This window comes from Phascolarctos cinereus, unplaced genomic scaffold, assembly GCF_003287225.1.
Source record: "Phascolarctos cinereus isolate Bilbo 61053 unplaced genomic scaffold, phaCin_HiC Scaffold_726;HRSCAF=1367, whole genome shotgun sequence".
Taxonomy (NCBI): domain Eukaryota; kingdom Metazoa; phylum Chordata; class Mammalia; order Diprotodontia; family Phascolarctidae; genus Phascolarctos; species Phascolarctos cinereus.
In genome coordinates, this window is record NW_027556098.1 from 264,629,573 (window position 1) to 264,657,171 (window position 27,599).

The window sequence follows — 27,599 nt, forward strand, 5'->3', positions numbered from 1 at the left end:
TTAGTAAATTACCTTTTTCGACTTGATTTTTCAAAGCCTTTTACCACTTTTCACATTCTTATGCTATTTTCTATTAATCTGTCATAATTCCTTACTAGATTATTAGGTGTATAATGGAAGGAACCATAACCTACCTATAGATATTTTATATCTATCTATCTCCTTGCACAGTGCTCTCCTGCACACACTAAATCAATACCTCTGTTCTAACAGTCATTGGTTGGGTACCACCTGCCTTGCCATTGCCTCCCAGGGACTACTAGGCACGGATGTGTCTTCTGGAGTCCTGGTTGTGGCCACATAATCTATTATATCCCACGGACCACTTGGTCTTTTTATCAGCCCAGCAGCTGAACCCTCTCATATCCGTCTACGTATTATTCATTTTGGATTTCTTTGATTTCTCCAACATGCTTCCAGTAACTTTATCATTGGGAAATCTCACCATTTTGCAAGATCCAGTCAACCCTGTTATTCATGCCTCATCAGTACCCTCTGCCCCTCTGATTGGAGGGCAGAGCCATGAACTTCTCCATCTAGATGTTAGGAATGACGTCTCCTCTTTTCTCACCCAGCTGCTCTTATTTTGTACTTCTTCGGCTTCTCCACCAGCCACTCTCCCCTCCCCACCCCAAGCTGTTCAGCTTTCTTGGGTGTATTGTCCTTCCCCATTAGATTGTAAGTTTCTTGAGGGCAGGGATTAGATGTTTCATATTTGCATCACAGTGCTAACCACAGCTTCTGGCAGAGAGAAGGAGCTTAATATAATGTCTGACTATGTGTCTCTTCTAATTAGAACGGGAGCTAACTGAGAGCAGGGTCTGTTTAGCTTTTAATATTTGTATTCCCAATGCTTGGCACATAGTAATGTGCTTAATAATTTAACTTAATGAAAATTTATCCATTCCATTCCACCAAGCACTTAACAAATGTTTACTGAATTGAATTGTTGCATAATACAATTCAAAACCAAATCACAAAAATGATTTTAGACCACATATTAGTCTGTACTGCTTCCATGACTCCTCCCTTTTCTTATCACAAGTAATTTTGACTGGGGACTACTATCCTTGTTTTACAGTAGACAAAATTGAGGGCTAGCACATTCTGCTTTATACAAGGCCTCAGTTAACTCAGTCCAGAATACTCAAACAACCGAGAAGTGTTTAACAAGAAGAATTATCAGTGTAGAGAGTGGAAGTTTCTGAGATAGAATTTTAGAATGCAAAATTTAACAAAATTTTAGAATGCATTATTAAAGACAGTTTGTGGATATTTAGAAATGGTACACCTGATCATTAAGACTCATTAAGAACAGGCAATGTAAGACTGACCTCATTCCTTTAACTGTCAGGTCAGGAGAACGTTATAAGACACAGCATACCTAGATTTTGTCAAAGCATTTGCTAATGTCTAAAAATATTTTTGTGTCAAGAGAGAATGCATGGGCTACTTTTGTATAGTTAGGTGGAACTAAAACTAGTTGAACAGTCAGGCCTAAATAGTCACTAATGGATGAATGAAGACTTGGGAGGGAGGTCTACAGGAATGCTTGTTTCTAAGCATTGTTCTAGGATCTACACTTGACATATTTTAAAAATCCTGCCTTATATATGAAAGCAGAGATGAAATGCTTATCAGTTGTTCAAATGACACAAAGCAGGGAGTGACAGCTAACAATGACAGGCAGAAATCAGGATCCAAAAAGATCTTGAAAGGCTAGGACAATGGGCTAAGCCCAACTAATACAAATTCAAAGCTGTACACTTGATTAAAAAAAATTAACTGCACAAGAATAAGAAAAGGGATCCATGCTGGTTTAAAAAGAGCTGAAGGTTTTAGTAGACAGAAAGCTAAGTGAATCATCAGTGTTCTCCGGCAGACAAAAAAAGCTAATGCAATCATAAATGTCATTAAGTGAGGCAGTGTCCAGAATGTGGGAGGTTACTACCAGGGTCAGATTGTGTCTAGGCCACTTTGTTAAATTCTGAGTGCTGCATTTTGGGGAATGAGCTGGAATATGCAGAAAACGGCAGTCAAGATCAGTGGAAGTAACTGAGAATTCTCCAGGAGACTGGGAAAACACTTAGTGGGGACCTGAAAATTAACCTCAAGTATCCAAATGGCTGTCACAATGAAGTGGGATTAAAATGTTCAGCTTGGCCCCATGAGGGCAAATTAGAAATAAATGGAAGCTGCAGAGAAGCAAATTTCAGCTTGATGGTACAAAAACTTGCTAACAATGCTGTGCACATGGTTAAGGAATGGTGACTAATTCAGTTTGGCTAGAATATGCATTGCATAAAGGGGAACAAGGGTGGAAAGGTAGGTTGGAGACAGATTGTGAAGACTGTGCTTTCATCTTTGTATGCCTCCTACAACATCTAACCTGATAGCTTATACATCATCTGTAAAATCAGGATAAAAATAGCACCTACCACATAAGGTTGTTGTGGGGAATCAAATCAAATACATAAATTGCTCTGCACATCTTAAAGCTCAATGTAAATGTTAGCTATTAAGATATGTAATTGGTATTTATAATTGTTGAGTTAAAAAAAATAGAGCTACCCAGAATTAGAATGGGCTACTTCAGGAGATAGTAAGTTTCCTTTAAGCTTTAAGTGAAGGTTGATTAACTATACGGAGTGCTATAGATAGGGATTCCCATTTAGACATGGATCAGAAACCTTGGAAAACTGCTTCTAACTCCTGAATTCTGTAATATAGCTACAATGATGTCTTTCGAATCAAAACTGAGATCCCAGACCATGAAAGTACAATATATAGCCTCTTCTTCTATCTTTTCCTTGTAAATCAGGCACAATCACAGAATCTCTGGCCTTTTTCACAAGATAAGCTTCTAGAAAAGGGGTTGCCAGAGTTTCTAAAGTTGGAAATCTTCTCTTCTCTTTACCAGGTGGTTGGTGATGACTCAGGTGGGTCCCCATGGTGAAAAGACAGCCAAAATACACCCAAAATTTGTCATTAAACTCTGAAAGGTACCCCCAGGGATTCATGCATTCTATTAAAACATCAATTCCAGTTAGAGGGGGAACCTTGTTTTTTATATGTGTGTATATATATATATACTGGGTATCCCAAAAATTTTAGTGCGACACATATGCTGTATCTTAAAATACCAGTGAAATCTTAGAAGGTATCTAAAAAAAATCAACTAGTTAAATGCCTACATTAATTTATTTACTAGAGTGTTTTTTCTAAGTCAAAAAATATGGACCTCATTCTTCAGGCTCCTTTCAAGGCACAATGAGTTTCCATAAATGATTTAAAATAGCAACATCCAAAAACACTCCTATAGGGTCAGTCTGGTTCCAGTCTGGTTTAACTTTCTTTTTCCACAGAGAGGCAATATCCTTTAGACTGAGCACTAGACTAGGTAGGTTAGATATCTGGCTTCCTGTTTTGCCTCTGCTGCCGACAGAAACACAGTAGAGACTTTTCCACTTGTGCTTCAGTTTTCTCTTCATCTGCAAAAATGGTGATAAAACCTTGCTGACCTCATATGATGATAACGATATTCATCAATTATACTCTGAGCTAGGCCTAGATAAAAAGTATGTATGTTGTGGATTCTCCAAAGGTCTTCTCTAGACCACATGGTAATTCCTATGAATCCAGTCCTTGACCTAATAATAAAGAGTTTATTTCAGGGTTGGGTAAGCAAAGAGAATAATGAGATTCAGAATCTGAGACAATTCGGTCTTGACTGGCATGTTCCAAAGCTACTTCAATATAACTATGGTTATTGTCACTGTTATTGTTTGATGAGAGTTGACATACTGCTGTGAAATTGTGATATATAACTATGGCTTTAAAAATACCATTTCATTGTCATTAAATGAGTCCTTTCACACAAATATTATAATCTCTTCTAAAAAATGCATACATGTCAATCTGAAGCTTGGAAAAAAAAAAGATACACACCCTTCTACCTACTGAAAATCTTTTCTATCAACAAGCAGCTCAAAACTAAGGCTAATTAGGAAGGGAAATTAATAAGCAGCTTTTTTCCCAGTCTAATGATAAAGGCCCTGTGCCACTCACTGAGGGACAGACAGTGGTGCTGCCTTTCCACTGGGCTCAATAGTGTAGATGCAGAATACAAGGAGAGACCAAAGACAGAACAGGGGTTACACTGGGAATCAAGAGCCCAGAGCTACTGACAAGGTCAGAGTATGTTAAATCAAGACCAGGAAAAGAGCTTGGCTGCAGCTTGGAAAAAGGACTGAGATTTTCCAGGTAGCCCAAAGCTCTGACAATGGTCACAGTATATTAAATCAAGACCATGAAAAGAACTTGATTACAGCCTGGAGACAGGACCAGAGATTTTCCAGGTACAAGGTATACAAACCCACTAAACCTCCTCCCCACCTTTTCCCGTGTTCTTTCCCCACCTCCCTCCAACCATCCATCATCTGCCGCCCCCATGGCCAGACAAGAGGCCTGGTTAAGACAGAAAGAACTTTTGAGCTTTGGAGGTCTGAAGATCTACGCCTGGATTCCCAGCTCTGCATGTATTAACTACGGTAACCTTGGACAATTCACTTAACTTCACTGGGCCTCAGTTTCCTCATCTGTAAAATGGGGGACCACCTGCTCTGCTCTTCACGGGGTGGCGGCTAGGATTAAATGAGATAATGCATGTGAAAATTCCTTCTCCTTCACTACATATATCAGGTGCTGTTATCGTTGTTATTGGAGTCAACCCCTCCCCACTTTCCTCCACCCCCAAACCATCCCAACCCACCATCCGCCCCCTCACAGTGCGGTGTCATTTCATGCAGGGACAACGACCATCGGGGGCTGTGAGCGTCTGGCTGGGGCAGGGCCCCTCCACCCCTCCCGTCCATTTCCAGGCGTCCCCCGCTCCGGTCCCCCAGGGCAGCCCCCCACCCGCCGTCCCGGGGGCCGGGGGTGGGGCAACGCTTCGGTATCAGCGGGTGAACTTCGCCGCTCCTGGCCCCCACAGGCGGTGGCGGCCACGGCCGGGCACACTCACCGATCTGCCCAATGAACTCGATCTTGATGCCCTGGTGCTCCAGCCGCTTGTTGGGGTTCTTGAGCGCGAGGCTCACCTTCCCAGAGACGGTCTCACCATCGTAGAAGAGGAAATACTTCTCCTTCTTGCCATCCTCTGTCTTGTGCTCCGCTCGCTTCCTGCTCTCGGCATCGCTCAGCAAGATCTCCACCTCAGCGCTCTGCCCGAAGCCGAAGAAGCTCATCTCCCCGCCGGCCGGCCTGGCCTGGCCCGGGCAGGGGACTGGTGACGGCGCACCCGCGGCGGGGCTGCCCGGGCGAGGCGAGGCGGACGTGGGAATGCAACGCCCCAAGCACAGGCGAACGTCCCCGCCGCGGCCCCCGGAGCAGCACGGAGCTGAGGGGGCCCGGCGCGCTGGGTTCACTCCCTGCAAAGCCCCCCAAGGTGCCGGCCTCCAGCCTCCGCCCCGGGCACGCACAGCTTGGCTTTGCTGGCGACGCGGCAGAAGGGGGCGGGGGTGCTGGGCAAGGAGAACCAGTCTCTAGCCCCGGATACGCGCGTGACTCCAGGCGCATGCGCGCCGCCCCTCCCTCCGCCCTCCTCTTGCCCTCCCTGGGCTCACTGCGCAAACGTAGCGGAACGAGGTCGGGGCTCCGTTTTCAGGGAACTTGGAGGGCCTTATTCCAGTTCCATTAGGATTGCCAGCGCAGCGGTACGGTAGCTCCCTTGCAGGGTGCTGAATTTCACCTTCCATTTTAATTCCCTCCCCGCGAAGAGTGTGCACATCCCGCTAACGCCTCCATACGCTCTGACTAGGGAGGCCCCTGGCGCATGCGTAGCCCAAAGGGACAAAGGTGATGATCATTTCCCATTTGTCTTTACTTCAGATATCCTGGAAACTTTTTTCACCCTCAAGTGAAGGAGGAGAAAATTCTGGTTAGAAAGGAAATCATCTGTTGACCTTTTACTTTACCAATTACTTCCTTACGGAGTCGCCTTCCGGCTGCCGCCATTCTGTACACTGGCGACAGGGACTGTTGCGGGTTGGCTAATGGAGAAGAGGCTCGGGGATTGTGGTTGGCTGGCGGAAAAAGGCCCTTGAGCAGTGATTGGTCGACGTCAAAGGGACGGAGCGCGCGCGGAGTAGGTTTTGAAAGTAGACCAGAAGACTGCTGATCTTCAGGCTTATGGCGCTGCGACCGAATCTCGAGAGCTGCTTCGGGCGCTGGTGCCCGCCCGGCCTCAGTCTAGGTGAGGAAACAGAGAGAGAGACGGTGGGCCCTAGAGGGGCCGGGGAGGCGGACTGAGAAACGAATGGAACCCAGCCATTGGCAGACAAGCCCCGCCCTCATCCCCTGTCTGGTCCTTGAGAGGGAGGTGGGAAATGGGAAGCTTCTGTGGATCCCCCTGTGTGGGCATTCCCTCCACGGGTAACGATCGCTATCCGTTCACGTCTTCACTGTCCACGCTGTCCTGAAAATCTTTGCTTATATCGAGGTTCTACTGCAGGACTCGGGTTCCGTCTCTCTTGGACCAGCCTGTATACTTGGTCATTCATGCATTTCTTTGACATCTTCATGCTGTTTCTTGCTCGCTGTGTGTCTTATATGTTGTTGCAAAGAGGCATCATAGTATGATAACTTGAAGGCCGAGCTTGGAGTTAGACCAGAGTTAAAATTCTGCCTCTGACACATAATTAGCTGTGTGACTGGGTAAATCATTTAACTTTTTAGTGTTTCAGGCAGTCGCTGAAGTGCATCTGTCTTGGATATTAATGAAATGACTGGTTTGAACCAATGATTTGCAGCCTTTTTATTTATGCCCATTTTACTGTCCGGACAGTAGTTGACTTCTCGTTCACTCAGTTTTTTTCCTGTCTTGCTCGTTAGACTGAACCCTTTTGAATGATTGTGAATCTCAACTGAGAATATATGCTATGTTGTGGGTCTGTCGCCTTTTTTTAAAAAAGTTTTTATTGATGTTTTTCGTTCTTTTACATCACCATAACTTTGCCCAGGATCCTTTCCTTCTCCCTGAAAGCTATCTCCTATGACAGATAGTATATTTATTTATTTAGAATGTATTTTATTTATTTCATTAAATGTTTCCCAATTACATGTAAAATTTTTTAACAACCTTTTTTTTTAAATTTTGAGTACCGGGGCAGCTAGGTGGCGCAATGTAGATAGAGCACCGGCCCTGAAGTCAGGAGGACCTGAGTTCAAATGCCTCAGACAGAACACTTGCCATGTACTAGCTGTGTAGCCTTGGGCAAGTCACTTAATCCCTATTGCCTCACTAAAAAAAAAAATTGAGTTCCAAATTCTCTCCCTCCTCTCCCCCCCCAGGCAAGAATTTGGTATAGATTATACATGTGAAGTTGTGCAAAACACACAAGTAGTATTTTTAAAGAAATAGCAAGAAGAGGAGAAAACCAGCATAACTGATCAGTACCAGGTTTTAGAATCTTAATGTCATTAATAATTCAGTTCTACTTAGGAAGAGGCTGGTGGTATAGGGAAAGAAGCCCTGGATTTGGAATTAGGAGACCTAAGGTTGGATTCTATCTGCTAATTACTAGTCAGTCAATCAATAAATATTTGTTGTTAAGTGGTGTCCAGCTCTTCCTGAACCCATTTGTGGTTTTCTTGGCAAAGATACTGGAGTGGTTTGCTGTTTTCTTATCCAGCTCATTCAAGGGTGAGGTAACTGAGGCAAATAGCTAAAGAGACTTGCTGTCCCCCACTGGATTCCTTTAAGCCCCAGCTAAAATCACATATTTCCAACTCCATTTAACTCTAGTGCCCTTCTCAGTTTTAATTATTTCATATTTATCCTGTATATAGCTTATTTGTACATTTTTGTTTGCTTGTCTCCCTCATTAGAGTATGATCTTAATGCAGAGCTTGATATATAGTAAGCACTTAATATTATAGGCAGCTAGGGGGCCCAGCGAATAGAGGGGCTGGCCTGCAATCAAGAAGACTCATCTTCCTGAGTTCATGTCTGTACTTAGAGATTAGCTATGTGACCCAGGGCAAATCGCTAAACTCTAATTGCCTCAGATTTTGGGATACCCTGTATATGCATGTTGTCTCCTAAGGCTAGACTGGAAACTACAGAGTCAAAAACTTTATTTTTCTCTCCTGCTATTCTTTTCTTCTCAGTGCCTAGCATTGTATATACATGTATACAAAATATTTACAGAACAGATAAAAGATAATTTGGGGAGAAGGTACCAGCTAGCACTTTGGGGACAGGTGGCAATGTTTAACTTAGAAAGTGGCACATTGAAACAAACTAGAGATCCACCTGGTTCCCAACCTTGTTATTAGAAGCAGCTAGTGATATATAGAGCTGCAACAAAGGAGTGTCTTGTTCTTGGAACTATTAGGAGGCCAGTGTCACTATCTGTGTGATCTTGAGCATGTCACTTAACATCTCTTGGCCTCAATTTTCTCATCCTTAAAATGAGGATTTGGATTAGATGACCTCTCTGGTACCTTCCAGTTCCAAATTTGTGCCCTTATGCTCTTTTAAAATGAATCCCAGGGAGCAGCTGGGTGGCACAGTAGATGGAGCACCGGCCCTGGAGTCAGGAGGACCTGAGTTCAAATTCGGCCTCAGACACTTGACATTTACTAGTTATGTGACCCTGGGCAAGTCACTTAACCCTAGCCAAAAAAAAAAATTATAAGTAAATAAATAAAATGGATCTCATGCTGGTAACTGTCATCCCTGTCTTAATGTTAGTTGCTTTAATTTGGAGGGGGTGGTATGGGGGTGGGAATGATATTATTTAGTGCCAACCAGGTCGTATGAGCTTTCTGGCTCTTCTTGGAGAGGGTATATGTGATATATATAAGTTGTGAGGAGGGTTATGTGTAGTTTGACTTTCTTATTACTGAACCTTATTTCCCAATGTATTCTTCATTCCTTTATGCCTACTTTTGCATTGAAGTTACCAAGTATAAGGGCAGATGTTGACTTAAGGTGGAAGACATTGAGTACTTTGTAAGATTTCCTCATATCCCCATTCTCTACAGTGAATGTAGGCACGTAAAATGCAGTTACCTTGATGGTGGCTCTTTTGCAAATGGTCAGTGCGAGTAAATGTATCTGTTGCCTTTGAATCCAAGTAGAATTTGTGAGCTGCCTTCCATTTATTTAATTACAACTTCCATTGGGTTTCATGTGTATAGCAGAAATGTCAGTGTTCTCTACTGTCACTTAAGGCATAGAAAGGTAGTTGACTTATGTTTGTGAAGGGAATATCCTACCCTGAGGAAATGTCAGAAGGCTTGAACAACTGAAGAACCTCATAATTGTAGAACGCTTTGAACTTCTCCAAGCATCTTTGCATCTGCTGCTGATTTAATACAGTATCTCTGTGTAGTATTCGCCATACAGTTATATAATCTGAATTGTTTACATAAAAAAGAAAACATAAATGTTAGCAATAACTGATATTTAGGTAGTGCTTTAAGATTTATAAAGGGCTTTATATAAGTTATCTCATTTGAGACTTAACAGTAATCCTGTGAAGTAGGGTACTACAGGTGGTAGTCCATTTTACAGATGAAGAAATTGAGGTTGAGAAGATAATTGGCTTGTCCATGGGTTACATAGCGTAATGTTAGTAGTTAAGTTTAAACTCTGACTCCAGGTTTAGCACTTTTATCCATTATGTTCTGTTGCCACTAATCTTTTTCTTGATCTCTTTTCTTGGTCCTTCTAAAGATTTGTATTATATTTCTCTCTCTTTCTCTCTCCATATATATATATTCAAAGTTAATTGTATATATTTTTATATTTGGCTCCTTACTGTCATTGCTTTATATATTTATATAAAATTTATATGCATTCTTACATATTCCCTTGTATTCCTCATGTGTGACATGTTTTGAAGATAGTGATAGTTACATTGTTATACCAGAGTGTGTTCTGCCCATTTGCCAGTTTGTGGACATGCATAGTTTGGTTGTTTCCAAGATTTTAACTATTAGAAATAAGGCAAATGTGAATATTTTTGCAAATTTTGCCCCTCCCCCCTTTAATAGCATTTGGTGATGAATTTTTGAGAAGATATGAATGAGAGTTAGAAAAGAGGGATGGAAAAACAGGGATGGGTTTCTATCTGCATCATTGGTGAGAATTTTTGAACAGTGAGGTCATAAATCCATCTGAGATTTGAGTAATAGCATACTTAGGATATAGTTCCAATTGTGGGATCATTGAGTCAAAGGTTATGATCAGTTTATAATTTTTACTGTCTTTTGCTAGTGTGTTGTCTAAAAAAAATTGCATCACCTTCCAGTTCTGCCAACCATGTAATATATTTTTCCCAGCAACACTGAATTTTTTTTTGACAATTTGCTTGGCATAAAGTAGTACTGCAAAGTTGTTTTTATTGTTGTTTCTTTGATTATTAAGTAGTTTAGACAATTTTTGAAGTGATTATTTATCATTTGCTTTTATCCTTTATATTCTTTTATTTATTTAGTTAGTTATTTAGGCAATTGGGGTTAAGTGACTTGCCCAGGGTCACACAGCTAGTAAGTAAGTGTCAAGTATTTGGTCTGAGGCTGTATTTGAACTCAGTTCCTCCTGACTTCAGGCCCAGTGCTCTATCCACTGAGCCACCTAGCTCCTTTATATTCTTAACATCTTTTAAAGCTTAACTCTTATGCTCATGGTGAAGCCCTTTGTTTTAGACCTCTCCAAGAACTTATCATGTAACAATATTGTATGTTTTGGTTATACATCTGCAAATTATTTATCCCATTGTTAATTCCTACTCGCCAAGGGTATAAGGTCCGGACTGAGTCTTCTCCAAACTTTATATACTTTGTAATTCTTATGATACATATAAATTTTTCATGTGTGTACTCCTCAAATTTCTCCAACCCCTAGCGGTGTTCTATACACAGTAGGTACTTGATATATGTGTGAATGAGGCAATTAGTGAACTTGTTTCACCTTTCAAAAATTCAGTTCATATCTTTTGGCAGTTTATGCACTGGAAAAGAGATACTGCTCTTATAAATGTCAGTTACTTAAATTTAAAGTGAGACTTTTACTAAATATCTACTTTGAAAATATTTTTCCCAATCTCCTTTTTATTTTAGTTATATTGATTTTTGGTGAATAGATTGCTATTTTTGTAAAATAAAATCCGTATGTTTTGTTTACAATAATATCTTCTTTTTGTTTAACAAATACTTTCCTCCATGCAATTGGTTAGTTTTGTTAGTTCCTTTTTCTCCTAGAACTTTAAGTGATGTTTTGATATTTACATTGGTATCTTAAAAGATTTTGCAATCTAATTGGGAAAACAATACAGGAAAAACAATCATAGTATTTTTAGAACTGTGTATTGCTCCCTCTGAAACTCTTTTAGCACAGCATTGTAAAGTAGGTAACAGGGTATTACTATTGGCATTTTATAGATGAGGCAACTGAGTTTTAAAAGGTTACCAAATGTAAAAGGTGTAAGAGTGTCAGAAAAGTGACTTGTCCAAGTATGTGCAGCTAATTAGTGTTATTGGCAGGAGTAATATTGTATTCTTTTCACTATACTATGTTGATTTTTAGCTTAGTAAGTTCTTGAGCAGGATAGTGATAGCAGCGTTTTATAAAAAGTAACATAGTAACTATATGCAGAGACTGAACAATTGAAGAAGAGTTAGGAAGTTGCTTTTATGGTTTGGTAAACAAGGTAACCACACTGGTCTCCCGGCATCTAAACTCTCCCCTCCACTATGCATATTATTATCATATTTACCTTTCTTAAAAATTGATGCTTAATATTTCTAGTGAACCTTACCTCTTTACCTAATTGTGTTTTATAGATGCGTAGGGATTACATGTCTCTTGTTTTTCTTAATTCAAGAGAGGCAGTGTGGTGGCATGGAGATCATTCTGCAAATATTTATTAAGCCCTTCTCATGCCAATCACTGGGGAAATAGGGATGGTAGGAGAGAAAAATACAAGAATGAAATAGTCCTTGCCCTTGGAGAGTTTCGGTCTAGCCTGAGTAGATAATACACTAATGCAGCCATAGCTTAAAGCTCCACCAAGAATTGTGGGACACTTTGTATATGCATGTTACTTCCTTAGGTTAGACTGGAAACTCTGCAAGGTCAATGACTTATGTATTTTTCTCTCCTACCATCCCTTTCCTAATAGTGCCTAGCACCATATATATATACATATATACAAAATATACACAGAACAGATAAAAGATAATTTTGGAGGAAGGCAGTAGCCAGCATTTTGGGGGTAGGTGACAGTATTTAACGTAGAAAGTGGCACATTGAAGCAAACTAGGGATTCAGTGAAATCCTTTGTTTAGCTTTTTAAGCCCTTTACAACCTGGTCCCAACCTATTTTTCCAACCCTGTTATTAGAGGTGGCTGGTGGAACCACTGTTAGAGGTGACTGGATTGAGCACTGGGCCTGGAGTCAGGAAGTCCTGAGTTCACATGGGACCTGAGAAATTTACTGTGTCTGACACTAGGCAACTCATTTAGCCTCTGCTTGAGTATCCTCAACTGTAAAAAATGGAATAATAATAGCACTGCATTGTTGTGAGGATCAAGTGAGATAATATTTGTAAAAGCATATAGCCCACTATCTACCTAGCACATAGTAGTTGCTATATAAATGCTTTCCCCCTTCCTTTTCTTTTGCATGCTGAAGGTTAGACTGGCCTTATATTGTAGCTCTTCCTCACCAAGAGTGGAGGGGTGGGGGACACTCAATTTCTGGTCTGTAGGCTTTGTTTTGGCTGATCCTTATATTTTGATGTCAGAGATGCGCTTGAGCTAGTTTGAACTGGCTTTGATTGTTAAATTTTTGGTGTAAACATTTATACCTTGGAAGTGAGCAAAATACAAGTCAGGACTTAACATGTTTGTTTTTTTAATTGTGTAGACTTAAAGTGAAGGAGAAAATGTTAATAATCAGATCAAATTTGAAAGTGTAGCGTGAACCCAATTTTTTGGGGCTGCAGATTGTTAAACATTAATCAGCACACCTCTGCCTCTTAGTATCCCATCAAAACTTAGTTGCCAGTGTACTTCCTTCTATTACCTTGTATTTATTTTGTATATATTTTTATGTACTTCATGTGTATGGTGTCCTTGATAGAATGTCAGCTCCTTGAAAGCAGCGACTTTTTAATTTTTGTATTCCCAGAATATGTGTTTAATCAGTAACAGGTACTTAATCAATGCTTATTCATTGAGTAAGAAGCAGAAGTGAAGAAAAGGAGTGAATTCAGAAAAGGTATATATAGTCTCATGTTTGAGGAATAGTTAAGAATGCCAGTTTCACTAGACTACTGTGGGTGTGAAAGGGTAAGGTGTGTAAGAAGTCCAGGAAGGTAGGTTGGGGCCAGGTTGTGAAGGCCTTTAAAAGACAAACAGAGGAGTTTATATTTAATCCTAGAGGTAGGGAGCTCCTGGATATGGCGGATTTGTGCTTTAGATTGGCATCTGTATGGAGGATCATTTAGAGTGGGGAGAGACTGTAGGCAGGGAGACCAATTTGGTGGCTAATGAAGTAGTCCAGGCAAGAGGTCTTGAGGGCCTGAACTGCGGTGATACTTGTGAGTGGAGTGAAGTATGGGAAACAGTTCTGTACTCTGTGTTTTAGGCACAAACTTGTCAGAAATAATTTTTACTAATTTAAATTAAACAAATTCTAAACGTTTCTGTTTAGACAGAAGAGGTACCAAAGACCAGCAGTTATACCATGACTTAGAATATCTCTGTAACCCAAGCCATTTTGGAATTAGGGTTTATAACATTCTTAAACAATAGACAAAATTCTGTAGTCAAGATTGACTGAAGGTTCAAAGTTTAGGTAACAACAAACAACTCAGTTAATGGTTTGCTTCATCCAGCAGAACAAGAATCACTTCACTTTCAGCAGACTATAGAAAATCATTTTTCTAAAATCATTCAGTCTCTCTTTGACCATTCATTCCCTTTAAGAATCCTTTCTACCTGGTCAAAGGTGAGTTTAGGAAACACTTCCATTAACTGATTATCACTTTAATCCCTTTAGGGAGGAGTCCTTCTTGTGCTGTTTTGGGGAGTAGAGCCTTGGGTGGGTTAGAAAATGGTTATAGCTTTGATAAGAAAGATGTTAAAAGATTTTTTTGAATTGAATGTTTAAATTGAATAGTTAAAGATTGATAGGATTTCTCATTCAAATTAATTCTAAGGCTTCAGACTAGGATACTGAGGAAAATGCTTTCTTAATATTTCTAAAAGAGGAGAAAATGAGGCATAGGGAGAGCTTTGTCTTTTAGATTCTAGACGTGTTGTGGAGGTAAAAGTGGGATGATTTGGTGGTTGAATGTGTGTGTGGGGTGAAGGAGAGAAGGATAATGCCAAGGCTGAGAACCTTGATGCCTAGAAGGATGTTGGTTTCTTCTATAGAATTAAGGAAATTTAGAAGAAGGGTGGATTTAGGGACTAAGTTGATGAGTTCTTATTTGGGCATGTTGAGTTTCAAATGCCTATGGAACATCCACTATTGGCTGTGTCATCAGCCATGCGATAATAAACCTGCAGAAGCTGATTATGTCACCAAGAGAGTAAATGTAGAGAAAGAAGAGGTCCTGGACCAAGCTGGGGTGTTCACCCCAGGTTAGGGAGTGTAATGGGGATGATGATCTGGCAATGAAGATTGAGAAGTGGTGTGACAGATAGTAAGAGAATCAAGAAAAAGCAGTGTTAGAAAAACTCTAGGGAGTGTCTAAGAGGAGAGAGGGGTAGACAGTGTCAAATGCTGTGGAGAGGCCAAGAAGGATGAAACTTAAGAAAAGGCCATTAGATTTGGCAGTTATGAGATCATTATTTGCTTTGGAGAGAGCTGTTTTAGTGGAGTGATGAGGTTGGAAGCTAGATTTGGGGGGAGGGATTGTTGAGATTGAATTAGAGGAGAGGAAGTCTGGGCAACATGTGTTGGTCATTTCTAGGCATTTGACTGAAAAAAGGAATAGAGATATGGAGTAATTTCTCGAGGTGATCATAGGATCTGGTGAGAGCTTTTTGAAGGATGGAAGAGACTTGGGCTTGTTGTAGGCATCATGGAAGGAGCCAATAGATAGGAATTGCACTGGATTTTAATACCAGCTCTTTTACTCAGCAGCTTTGTGTCTATGGGCAAACTATTTTACTTCTCTTACACTTAAATTTCTTCATTTGTAATAGGTGGATAATATTTCCACCTACCTCCCAGGATTGTGAGAATCAAATGATATAATGTTTGTCAAATCTTGTTCCATAAATGTGAACTGTGGTTATTCTTAGTAAGAACTCTATTGATTAGTTAGTGCTTGCTCAGTATTGAGTGCTTGCAGTTCCTAGCGCTACATTATATCCTTTGCATCTATCGCATTAACCTGACTTCTACCAAGTAACACCAGAGGTACCTTTTATGGCCCTTATTACTCTACCAGATTCATCTGTTTGTCTTGAAAGTAGCTTTCTATTTGTGCTTTTGAATATAGCATAATATGATCTAGAATTCTGGTTGGCCCTGTCCAGATAGAAGAGAGAAGATAACTTTCTCTCAACAATAGCTGCAGTTGACATTAAAATAATTATTTCCTTAGTTTTTTATTTCAATGAGTATTTTCACATAATGTGTTTCCTTTATATGGGAGTGGTGATGGTAAACCCATGCCATAAAGGTAAGCAAAGAACATGACTAATGCTTTTTAAAAAATCTTTTATTGAACATGATCAGAGAATGTTAAAGACTAGAAAATGTTCATTTTTTTCCTGCTGAGGATTTATTAATTTCATTTACAATATTTTACCACCAGTATGGGTGGACACAGTCTGGGAACTGGATTTCATGGAGACTGAACCTTTGGATCCCAACATTGAAGTGCAGATCACAGAGGATGGACTATATGCATTCACTGAACTCTATGAGAATCTTTTTCCTTTTGCTGCTCAAGAACGTGGAACCACAGAGGTAAAAAAAATGCTGATCATTTTTAGCTTTGAAATAAAAAGGTTGTTACATTAAAAATGTAACTCATGTAACATGAATAGTGCTGTAAGAATTATATGAAAGACATTTAAACTTCATAAGCCATTGGGTCTTATGCAGACTTTACATATTTCCCTGTGCTTTTTTGCACATTGCTCAACTCTTCAAAGAACTTAAAGCAATAACAATTTGTCAGACTACAACAGTAAAATAAAGAATGTGAAAAAAGCATAAGACCAAAAATATATATATGATAATCTCATCTGAATTGGGGCAGGTAATTTAACCTCTCTTGAATTGTTTTCTCAACTATAAAATGAAGAAATTAAACTAGATCAGGGGTTCTTAACCATTTAAATGAATAAGATAAAATACACAGGATTGCAAAGGAAACCAATTATATTCAAATATGGTTGTCAAAATATTTTAAAAATACATTCACAGACCTCAAGTTAAGACTCCCTGGAGATTATTTCTAACCTTGCATGTATCTCTTTTGAAAAAATCCAAATCCAAATGGCAAAACATTTTTGCTTCCTCCATTTTAGGAAAATCCAGCTCCCTAAACAGATGACTGATTATTTTCATTACTGACTGATTTACACAAACACTTAAAAATTATCAAGTTACTCAAGTGCTCCTAAGTACTGTTTTTAGATATCATTGATTACTTAAGGGAGTAGGTGGGATAAAAGAAACAGGACAGAGAAACTTAGTGTTATGAACCATTGCAAATTACAGATCAATCAGAAATGAAGATTAAATACCTTTGCAATATTTTATTCATATATAGCTTTTCAGAAATAAAGCTCTTAAGTAAAATCAACACCAAAAAACTTTGTGCCAACTCAATTAACTGCTATCTCCCTTACTTCTGTAAGGGAGCAAAAAAGTCCGGGTAAAATTCTTCTGATCTCTTGGATTTCATTCAAGAGGTTCACCTTGATAACTTCCTGGCCAGCTGGAGGACAAAATAGTAGAAATGATTACTTTGTGGGGTTTTTTACCCCACTCTTCAGTTGGTGTATTGAAATGGTTAGCATTTTCTGAGTCAGGAATGAGGATGGGAAATAGACTATATAAAAATAGTAGTTTCAGTCATCTGCTGGTAACTTGCTGAGAATAAAAGAGGGACAAGACTGACCAGTCCCCACCTCAGTAAAGTAGCAAATTTCCCAAAAGACATCACAGTTCATGTGACATTTAAAAATTTTCTCCAACTCTTTTGACTTTTCTTTTTTTCTTTTTTAAGAGTATTTGGACCATCTTTAAGGAGAACAATATTTCTCACAATGCACTTGTGGCCCTTTTCTATCACTTTGTTGAGATAGTCCATAAGAAAAATGCCACCGTGCAAAATCGAGAATATGGTCTGCATGCTGCTGGGCTTTATTTTTTATTGCTTGAAATCCCAGGTAAGTGAATGTGACGCAGTCAATCATATCTACTACCACTTTGTTTTTCTGCATTGTTTTTTCTTACAACCCAAGTGTTCCTTGTTTTCTTAATTCCTCATTTGAAAATAATTACCTTCCTTCCCCTCTCTGCCTCCTTCCTTCCTTTCCTCCTTTCTTCCTTTTCTTCCCTTCTTTCTCTTCCTTTCATCCAGGCTGGAAGTGCAGGTGCTGCTCACTTGACCTAATCCTACTACTAACTGAAATGGGAGTTTTGACAGGTTCTGTTTCCATCCTGGGCTGCTTCACCCCTCCTTAGCCAACCTGGTGTCCCCTGCTCCTGGGAACTTATTGTGGTGGTGTTGTTTTTCTGTTGTTTCAATCACATATGACTCTTGCCTGACCCCATTTGGGGTTTTCATGGCAAAGATATTGGAGTGGTTTGCCATTTCCTTCTCCAGCTCATTTTACATATAAGGTTCTGGAGAACTTTGGAATTGATTTTGTGACATGGGCAACTTTGGCACAGGACAGCCAAGCGTAGCATGCCCACATCAAAGAAGGTGCTGTGTTCTGTGGGCAAAGCAGAATTGCAGTATCTCAAAAGAAATGTTATTTGCACAGATTTAGAGACATCTCCACTCCAAATATTCATGTAGACTTTTTGTGCCCATCCTGTGGCAGAGCCTTCCAAGCTTGTGGTTGATCTGATCAGCCATAGTTGGACCCCAACATAGTGATGTAATTTTGGTCCTTTTTGAGGACAAGGGACAACCACCACCATTTTAAAGATGAGGAAACTGAGACAAATAGGATTAAGTGACTTGCCCAGGGTCATGCAGCCAGTAAGTGTCTGAGGCCAGATTTGAACTCAGAAAAAAGAGTCTTCCTGACTTCAGGCCCAATGCCCTATCAACCACGTCACCTCGCTGCCATACTGATGCTCAGTTTAGTGAGGATAAAGTGATTTGCTTCACTGAAGTTCAGAACTTCTGAGCTCAAGAGATCTGCTAACCTCAAGCCACCCTGGTAGCTGGGACTACAGGTGTACACCATTATACTCGGCAAAAATAAAGAACTCTGGATCTGTATCTCTTTAAATGGGAAAACAAAAGAGATCACTTATTCAGCAATTACTCAAGAAATTTTCATGAATGTAGCACTGTGTTAGGTGTTGGAGGAGATAAAATTCAAAAGAGAAAGCTCATGGCCCTGAAAAGCTTAGAGTTTAGTGGGGAGATAAGATGAAAATGCAAATAATTATATAGGGATTAGGGAGTTACAAAAGAAAGTGGGAGAGTAAAGGCAGTGTGGTATGGTGAAGAGAACTAAATTTATAGTCAGGAAACTTGGGTTGAAATCATTCTTCTGACCTTTACTAGTTTTGTGACTATAAGCAAGTCACTTTATTTATATGGACCTCAGTTTCCTTATCACTAAGAAATGGAAAAAATTACATGTGTTGCCTAATTCAGGATTATTGTCAGCATTTTGTAAACATTAAATGTAAACATGTGAAGCTTCAGGGGGATCAGTGAAGTCTTTTTGAGTTATGATTTAAAGGTTAGAGATTAGATTTAAAGGTGGGAATTCAGCAGGCAAAGTCATAGTGGAAGGGTGGTCATTTCAGTCTGACAACAAGGCATAGGATACAGGAATTCTCAGGAGGTGCTTGGTAGGCAGAGATGGAATCCACTTTGGCTAAAGCTTAGTATATGAGAAGGGAGTAATAGTGAGAGACTATTAGAAAGCAGATAATACAACATTGTGAAAGGTCTTGAATATCAAGCAAGGGAGTTTGAATTTTCCTCAGTAGCCAGTAAAATATGAAGAATTTTGGGTGTAGGTTAGACATGACTGATCAGGTTATTCTGGGAGCAGTATAACAGATCTTCCAATGATGTATTTTACATTTTCTTCTATTTTTTCATTCTTTTGATTTTGTGTAACTGATTCTTGATTTCTCATAGAGTCATTAGCTTCCACTTGCCCAATTCTAATTTTTAAGGAATTGTTAGCTTTTGTACCTCCTTTTCCATATGGCCAATTCTATTTTTGAAGTTGCTTTCTTCAGTCAGTTTTTGTGCTTCCTTTTCCAAGCTGTTGACTCTTTTTTCATAATTCTCTTGCATAACTCTCATTTCTTTTCCCAATTTTTCTTCTACTCTCTTACTTGATTTTTAAAATCCTTTTTAAGCTCTTCCAAGAGGACTTTTTGGGCTTGAGACCAATTCATAGTCTTCTTTGAGGCTTTGCATGTAGGCATTTTGACATCGTTGTCCTCTTCTGAGTTTGTGTTTTCAGCTTCACTGTCACCATAATAGCTTTCTATGGTCAGGGCTCCTTTTTTGGTTTTTTGCTCATTTTAAAAGTTGAGCTCTGCTCCTGAGATACAGGAGGCACTGTCCCAAGCTTCTTGAACTGGGCCCAAAGGCCTAGTCACTGACTTTCAGTGCTGGGGCCTCTGGGGCTGGTAGCTTGCTCACTGTGTTAGAGTGGCCTGGCCTAGTCATGCCTGTTGTGCCCTGGGTTCTGGGGCTGGTAGTTTGCCCACTGGGGCTGGAGGCCTTACAACTGGCCTGCTGAGCCAGAACTTTGGGGCCTCAGTTGCTGATCTGTGCTGTGGCTAAGAGTCTCCTGTTGGCTTGCCCAGACACTGCCTGCACTGGGCTGTGCTCTTCTTTTACCCATGTGAGACAGACCTTTCCTGAAGTCCTTCTAAGTTTTGTTGGGCTAGAAAATTGTTTCCGAGGGAAACTGGGGAGAGTTCAGGCAACATTCAGGCTCCTTTCCACCACCTTGGCTCCATCTTCCACCCCCACCCCCCCCCAAAATAGTACAACAGATTGATTGGCAAAATGGAAAGAGTAGAGATGAAAGAAGAAAAGAAGATACTGTTGCAGTTGTCCATGTTTATGGTGACAAGGCCTCATACTAAGATAGAGGCGATGCAAATAAAGAGGATATATGTGAGATGATGAACTTTACAGGATTTGATAATGTGGGATTTTAAGTTGTCCAGCCTACAATAAAAGATACTGAAGCAGAGCTCCAAGCCAAGGGCACTTTATTAAAGGGTCCATGGTCCCCTCAAATAAAGTTTACCTCAAATCTTCCTCATGATCTGAGATGCCCCCTTCTTCCAGGGCCTTATTTTTATAAAGCTTGATACCAGATTTGATACTTGAACACTGTAGAGGGACCACACAAAATACAGAATCCCATTGGTTGATAGACCTTGCTTCAAAGGTCAAAACGTGATGTATCAGCTAGAAATGATATGTCAATAGCAGGGTCTTGGGTTGGGCAGAGCATGGGGCATCGCCACTGATTAAGTGGTCATAAGATAGTCACAAGCTCATATTGGACAAGAGAAAGTGATTCAGAGGTACAGAAATCAGTTGAGAGACTTTCCATGTAATTGAGTAATATCCGCCACACTTAGCTTGGTCACATAACAAGGTAAAACAAAAGTGCAGTGCCTCTAGTTAGCTTCCTGTGATTAAGCAAGTGAACTTCCAATCTGCAATTCACAGCTCTGGGGCCTAATATACAGAACTTATAATCACTACCCCTATGGAATCATATCAAACTGATAATACTGATTGTACTAGAATAGAGGTTCAAATGAATCATATCTCATAGTAACTGGATATAAGAGATAAAGGAGAAGAAAAAATCAAAGATAATACCAAGGCTTTTTATATGAAAGACTGTGTAATAGTATGTGTAGTACCATGGATAGAAACATTGAAGTCAAAGGGAATAGCATATTTAGAGAGAAAGATAATAAACCTGATTTCAGTTATGTAGAATTTGAGCTACCCGTGAAATATGCAGGTGAAGATGTCCTGTAGGCATTTGGGGTATGTCTGGAGCCCATTGAGAGGTCAGGGCTGGAAATATCTGTATAGAATCTGTTGTTGAAGCTATGAGAGTGATTGAGATTGCCAAGGGAGAGAAGAAAGTCAAGGACAGTCATTTGGGGAATCACCACATCAACTGGTTGTAAAAAAAAAAAAAGATTAGGGGCTAGACAAGAAATAGTTAGAAAGGTACAAAGATAATCAGTTTTTAAAAGTATGGTAGTTCTGAATTAGGGCAGCTAGTTGGTACTGTTGGTAGAGCACTAGGCCTGGAGTTGAGAAGACTCATCTTTCTGAGTTCAAATCTGGCCTCAGACACTTACTAGTTATGTGACCCTGGGCAAGTCACTTAACCCTATTTGCTTCAGTTTCTTCATCTGTAAAATGAGCTGGAGGAGGAAATGGCAAACCACTTCAGCATCTTTGCTAAGAAAACCCCAAAAGAGGTCAGAGAGAGTCAGACATGAATGAAAATGACTAAAAGAAAAAAAAAGCTCTGAATTCAAGGAAGGAGAGAGAGAGTAATCTGTAGGACGGTATAGTCAACAGTTCCAAATGACTTAGCAGAATCAGAGATAGACCAGGACTTGAAAAAAAAGTGGTTCTTGGGTATGTAGATAAGTTTGTAAGTTATGACTTTAGAGAGGTTTCAGTGTAGTGTTGGAGTAGAAGTCATGAGGGGTTGAGAGAAAATCAGTTTATTAACTGACAGTCAGTAAACATTTGTTAATCACCTACTGTGTGTCAGACACTGCTAAGTACTAGAGATTCAAAAAGGTAGAAGATGGTTCTTGCTTTAGAAGAGCTTAGGATGTACTGGGAGAGATACCAAGCAAACAAGTAGGTACAAATAAGGAAAATACAGGACAAATAGGAAATAATAAAGAGAAAGGAGGCATTTGAATTAAGAGGGCATGGGAAAGGCTTCCTGTAGATGAGATTCCCTGACTTAAAGGAGGCCAGTAGGCTTGGAGTGTATTGTTCATGGAACAACCAGGAGGCAGTGTCATTAGATCAAAGAGTATTTGGCTGGGAGTGAGATGTAAGAAAACTGGAAAAGTCGGAGGGGGCTAGGTTATGGAGGGCTTTGAATTCAAATCAGTGAATTTTGCATTTGATCCTAAAGGTAATAGGCAGCCACTGGAGCTTATTCAGTAGAAGGTGAAATGGTTAAAGCCTATGCCAAGAAAATCACTTTGGTGGCTTTATGGAGGATAGACTGGAGTGGGGATAGAATTAAGGCAGGCAGACCCACAAGCAGGCTATTACAATATAATCCAGGTGTGTGTTGATGAGGGCCTGCACTACAGTGATGGCAGTGCCAGAGGAGAGAAGAGGACATGTTTGATTGCAAAGGCTACAGAGAGGTCAAGGAGAATGAGAAATGAAAAAAAGGCCATTAGATTTGTCTACTAAGAGATCATTGGTAACTTTGGAGAGAACATTTTCATGTTCTTGGAAGAAAAAGTACCAAAATTCTCTAGAGGTAAGATGATAAATTAATATAGAACTTGAGTATAGACTCTCGGGGATGGAAAGGAAATACATTTAGCTCTAGCATTATTCTTTTTGTTGTTTGATATTTATGACAAGATTCTGTGCAAGGAAAATTTGCATGTTATATGTGAACTGCAAACCAAAAGTGAATGCTTTCTTCCTTGGTCTCTGATTTCTTTCTCAATTTATTCAAATTATTCAAAGAATAGGGATAGGAACTGAACCTGGGATTTCATTAATAAGTAATCAGTGTATTCCAGATGAGGATAATTCCATTATCACTGTAAGTCAGCATTTTCACTGTGAGTTATGGTGTTAAGAGAGTTGACAGTACACTCTTTGAGAGTTTGAGTGCTGTTCTCAAATTCACTCAAGTACTATGGGTCATAGGCACAACTTGAAATCAGGTCTTCTTGGCTCTAAAGCCAACTCTCTCTCTACTATGTACAGTTTTCTTAGTTATTTAAAACAATTGAAATTTTACTTTATGGATTTTTTTATTCATTTGTAATGTAATTGGACATATGTCAAGATTAATTAAATCTTTACCTGCTTTACTCTTTATGAACAGGTAGCATAGCTAATCAAGTGTTCCATCCAGTGATGTTTGACAAATGTCTTCAGATTCTAAAAAAGAGCTGGCCTCAAGAATCTAACTTGAGTAGGAAAAGAAAAAAAGAACATCCCAAGAGTTCTCAAGCTGATTCAAGAGGAAATAGAAAGAGAGGAAAACCACCCAGAAAAGAGGACGGTGAGGTAAGAAGAAGAAAATTTAAAAGATACTAGTAATTGTAGGATTTTGAGATTTTTTTTTTAAGCTTAGAGCTCCATGATCATTTTCCACATCATCTTATAAAATCTTAAAATTTCAGGTCAGCTAATAAGGCTACACTTATCTTGTTTGTACTTAGCTATGTACATATTGTATCTCTACCTTCCCTCTCCCTACCCCACCCCCTTACATCCCTGCCCAAGAGAATGTGAGCTTCTTAAGGATAGTGACTATTTTTTGTCTTTATATCCATTCCCACTATCTAGCACAATGTTTCTCAAGCAAATGCTTAATAAATGCTTGTCAAATTGAATAGTAAAAATAGTAAATTTTTAAAAAATCCAAAAAAGCCAACTGAACAAAACATAGTACATGTTTGTTATTATTACTTTTATATAGAAGCTGCTGATTTATGTATCAGTGATGATATAAAAGATGATTTTTATTGACATAGCCACGAGGGTTATGATTAATGCAATGTGGGGATATTTAGATGGGCTAGGGGAACCCTGCTATTGTCCCTTCCTTCCAGACATCCATTCTCATCATTGAGTCACCAGACTAACAATCAACAAGTTTTTATTAAGCCTTTGTTGAGCACTGTGCTAGGTTCCGGGGTTACAGATATGATGAATCCGTATTCGCAAGTATTCTTGCATTCTCTTTGGAAATGGCATGTACCTATATAAATATATAAAGACTACATGCAAGGTACTTTAATAGAAGGTAGTTTAGGAACCAGGCGGGGAGATCAGGAAATGCTTCAGGTAGAAGGTGGTGCTGGATCTGAGTCTTGAAGGAAATGATGGATTCTGTGAGGTGTAGACAAAGAAGAAATGCATTCTGGTGATAGGGGATCACCAGTGGAAAGGCACAAAGACAGGAGTTGGGGTTCAGAGAGAAAGCTGGTTTAGCTGCGCTGTAAGGCGTAGGAAGGGGAGTAATGAGTAATGAGGCACCAGAGATAGATTGGGACCAGGTTGTAGAGGCTTTTAAAAGCCAAAATGACAAGTTTATATTTGATCATAGAAGAAATATAGATAGCCATAGTAGCTACAGTGAATAGTGGAATATGAATAGTGAAGTGACATGGTCAGACCTATGCTTAAGGAAAATCACTTTGGCAGTAGCGTATATATTGAATTGGAATAGGGAAAGATGAGATAGGGAGACCAATTAGAAGACCATTGCAGTAGTTTAGGCAAGAGGTGATAAGGCCTGGAGCCAAGCTGATGTGAGTGGAAAGAAGGGCTCAAATGTGAGAGATTGCTTAGGTAGAAATGGCAAAATTAGATATGTGGAATGAAGGAGAATGAGGAATGGAGGATAATGCTAAGATTATGAACCTGAAAGACTGGAAGGATTGTGGAAGTATAGGGAAATTTGGAAGAGGGGTAGATTTTTGGAGAAAGATAATGAGTTCAGTTTTGAATATGTTAAATATATGGGACATCTAGTTTGAAATGTTCAGTAGACAGTTGGTTTATTGTGAAACTGAAGTTCAGAAATCCAGTTAGTCTCTCCATACCCTTCTGATACTGGGTCCCTAGGTTTTCTGTTGATTGACTTAGGTAAGCTACCACCACTTCCTTCCTTTTGTTTGAAGTGAAGTAATACGTGAAGACTTATATTATTTTTATTCATCGTTAATTTTTGCTATTTAGTTTTCCTGGAATTCATTGTTAGTAAATTAGGATTGAAAAAAAAGATAGTTTCTATTTAGAAGTATAAAATAGGAATCATGTAATCAACCATACATATTAGCACATGACAGTGAATGTTTGAAAGAAATGGGGTCAGTTAAATCAGATTAGGTAAATCAGTTTTTATTAAAACTTAAGTACACCTGGGGGCGGCTAGGTGGCTCAGTAGATAGCACATTGGCCCTGCAGTTAGGAGGACCTGAGTTCAAATCCAGCCTCAGACCAAACATTTGACACTTCCTAGCTGGGTGACCCTGGGAAGTCACTTAACCCCAATTGCCTAAAAACAAACAAACAAACTTAAATACACCTCACAACCTTAATACTAGGCTCACTGATCATATGGACCACTTGTTTCAGGTACCTTTTTGGTGGGTAGTGAAAACACAGGTAGAATGTATATTTTTATGCTTTGCATTTGTGTCCCCAGCACCTTCATTCCACATATCTAATTTTGCCATTTCTACCTAAGCAATCTCTCACATTTGAGCCCTTCTTTCCACTCACATCAGCTTGGTTCCAGGCCTTCTCACCTCTTGCCTAAACCTGGCAAATAGCAGGTACTTAATAAATGCGTGTTGATTGACTGAATGAATTAATGTAGACCTTAAATGACATCAGATTGCCAAATAACTAACTTCTGGTTAAGACAGATTGAACAGGAACAGAACAGCTCAGCTCTATCACAGTTACTACAGCTGAGATAAAAAAAAGAGCTCCAGACTGAATGATAATCAGGAAATCCAAAGAGTTACACCAGTAAGTATCTTTATTCAGCCCAGGTTATTAGGCATTAAGGAAGGGGTCCAGTCACAAAAGCTGCAGCCACCACATTGCTTGTAATTCTTCCAAAGTATACCAGAAATATTCTCAGTACTTCTGGAACATGCAGCATTGTGTACAAAGGGCAAGAAGACCTTAATGTTCCAACAGGGAGGGTGCAGAATCCTTGAACACCATCAGACCCTCTGACCTGTCACATGAGGATAGTCACTTGCAAAGCTCAGACTTTGAATCTAGAAATCAGTCTATAATGGTTCTGAAAGTGTGCAACAATGATCTGAACAGTCCCCGAGGGTTTTGAAGAAAGCAGTACTCTCTGGAAGATCTAAACAGGCCTGAAACTTGGTAGTACTCTGAGCACAGACCCCAGTGAAACTTAAAACCAATGGCAGAATCCCAGGTGCTATATAGGTCAGGACCAGAGAGGTCCCCAGAATACCATCCAAGAGTGCAGGAGGATCATCAAAGCATTAGAAAACAGAACAAAACCACCACTCAAAAGAAAGAGACTATATAAGGAGGCACAGAGGGAGACGCAGATAGGCAGGTCACCTATAAAACTAACACAGAAAAATCAGGGTGTAATAGATTTATGATTTCACGTACTATCTTCTTTCTCTTCTTTGCATGTGGAGATGATTATGACAGATAGAGTTTGTCAAATACAGTTAACAAAAAATAAAAATTATTTTTAAAAATTTCTAAAAGCATAGGAACTCTTAATAATGAAGTGCCTCAACTACTGTCCTTTCTTTACTGGATTTTCTTGTTAGTCCATTGGGATAAAGTAGTTAACCTTAGGTAAAAAGTGATGCCCCTTTTGTTTCTTATTCTAGATGGATGAAATCTTAGAAGAAGAGGATGATGAGGATGATATAAGTTTTTCTGTACGTGACATTTGTCAAATTCGGGATGCCATCTTCCTTCTTATGAAGAATTTTTTAAGACTTTTGCCCAAGTTCCCCCTGAAAGAAAAGCCACAGTGTGTGCAAAATTGTATACAGGTAACTGAAGGGGCCAAGAGGCATAAGTATATCATCCTTCACTAATCGGGCTTTTTAGCAAGTTGGCCAAGGTAAACAGTCAGAGATTAAGTCTTTTCTTGGTGTCTGTTTTTTAGATCTTAGTTGGATTAACCAGTTTTGAACCAGTTCTTCATGGATTTCAGACTTTAGAAGCCAGGTGAGCTTTTAAATGTCTGCACTTTAAAATGGTACTAGATGGTAATTTTTTTTGTCTATATTCTGATTAGCATTTACTATTAATTAGTTTAAACATGGTTTGTGGAAGTAAGAGGTGAGTCTTTATGTTAATTATATAATCATATCTGCTAGCTAATGCTGCTTCTTTTTTTTATCTAGAAACATTGACAAAGCAAAATACATACCAGAATTGGCCTATCATGGACTGCATTTGCTGTGTTCCTCCATTCACGGGGAAGGGGATAAGGTAAAGGAAATCAGGATCTAATTTATTAACTGTTTAATTTAAATAAAGAAGCTCCTCAGACCATCTTCTTATGTTTATCCATGTCAGGCTTATCCTGCTCTAACCTGTCCTTCTAT

General features: G+C 39.5%; 2 protein-coding genes across 4 annotated transcripts in view; one reads left to right on the forward strand and one right to left on the reverse strand.

The window, feature by feature from the left end:
* VPS26B (VPS26 retromer complex component B) overlaps window positions 1-5,487 on the reverse strand; it is a 40,135-nt gene extending 34,648 nt beyond the window's left edge. Inside the window, exon 1 of one of the 2 annotated variants that reach the window (XM_078147095.1) lies at window positions 5,024-5,487. In XM_078147095.1, the coding sequence (XP_078003221.1) occupies window positions 5,024-5,246 (223 nt within the window). In that variant the 5' untranslated portion in view covers window positions 5,247-5,487. The remainder of the gene's footprint in view (window positions 1-5,023) is intronic. The other variant, XM_020968762.2, reaches the window with a different exon arrangement.
* A 469-nt stretch (window positions 5,488-5,956) lies between these two features.
* NCAPD3 (non-SMC condensin II complex subunit D3) overlaps window positions 5,957-27,599 on the forward strand; it is a 106,608-nt gene continuing 84,965 nt past the window's right edge. The window contains exons 1-7 of one of the 2 annotated variants that reach the window (XM_020968758.1): window positions 5,957-6,253; window positions 15,847-16,001; window positions 17,272-17,434; window positions 23,348-23,532; window positions 26,871-27,038; window positions 27,155-27,216; window positions 27,396-27,483. In XM_020968758.1, coding sequence (XP_020824417.1) covers window positions 6,190-6,253; window positions 15,847-16,001; window positions 17,272-17,434; window positions 23,348-23,532; window positions 26,871-27,038; window positions 27,155-27,216; window positions 27,396-27,483 — 885 coding nt within the window. In that variant the 5' untranslated portion in view covers window positions 5,957-6,189. The remainder of the gene's footprint in view (window positions 6,254-15,846; window positions 16,002-17,271; window positions 17,435-23,347; window positions 23,533-26,870; window positions 27,039-27,154; window positions 27,217-27,395; window positions 27,484-27,599) is intronic. The other variant, XM_020968757.2, reaches the window with a different exon arrangement.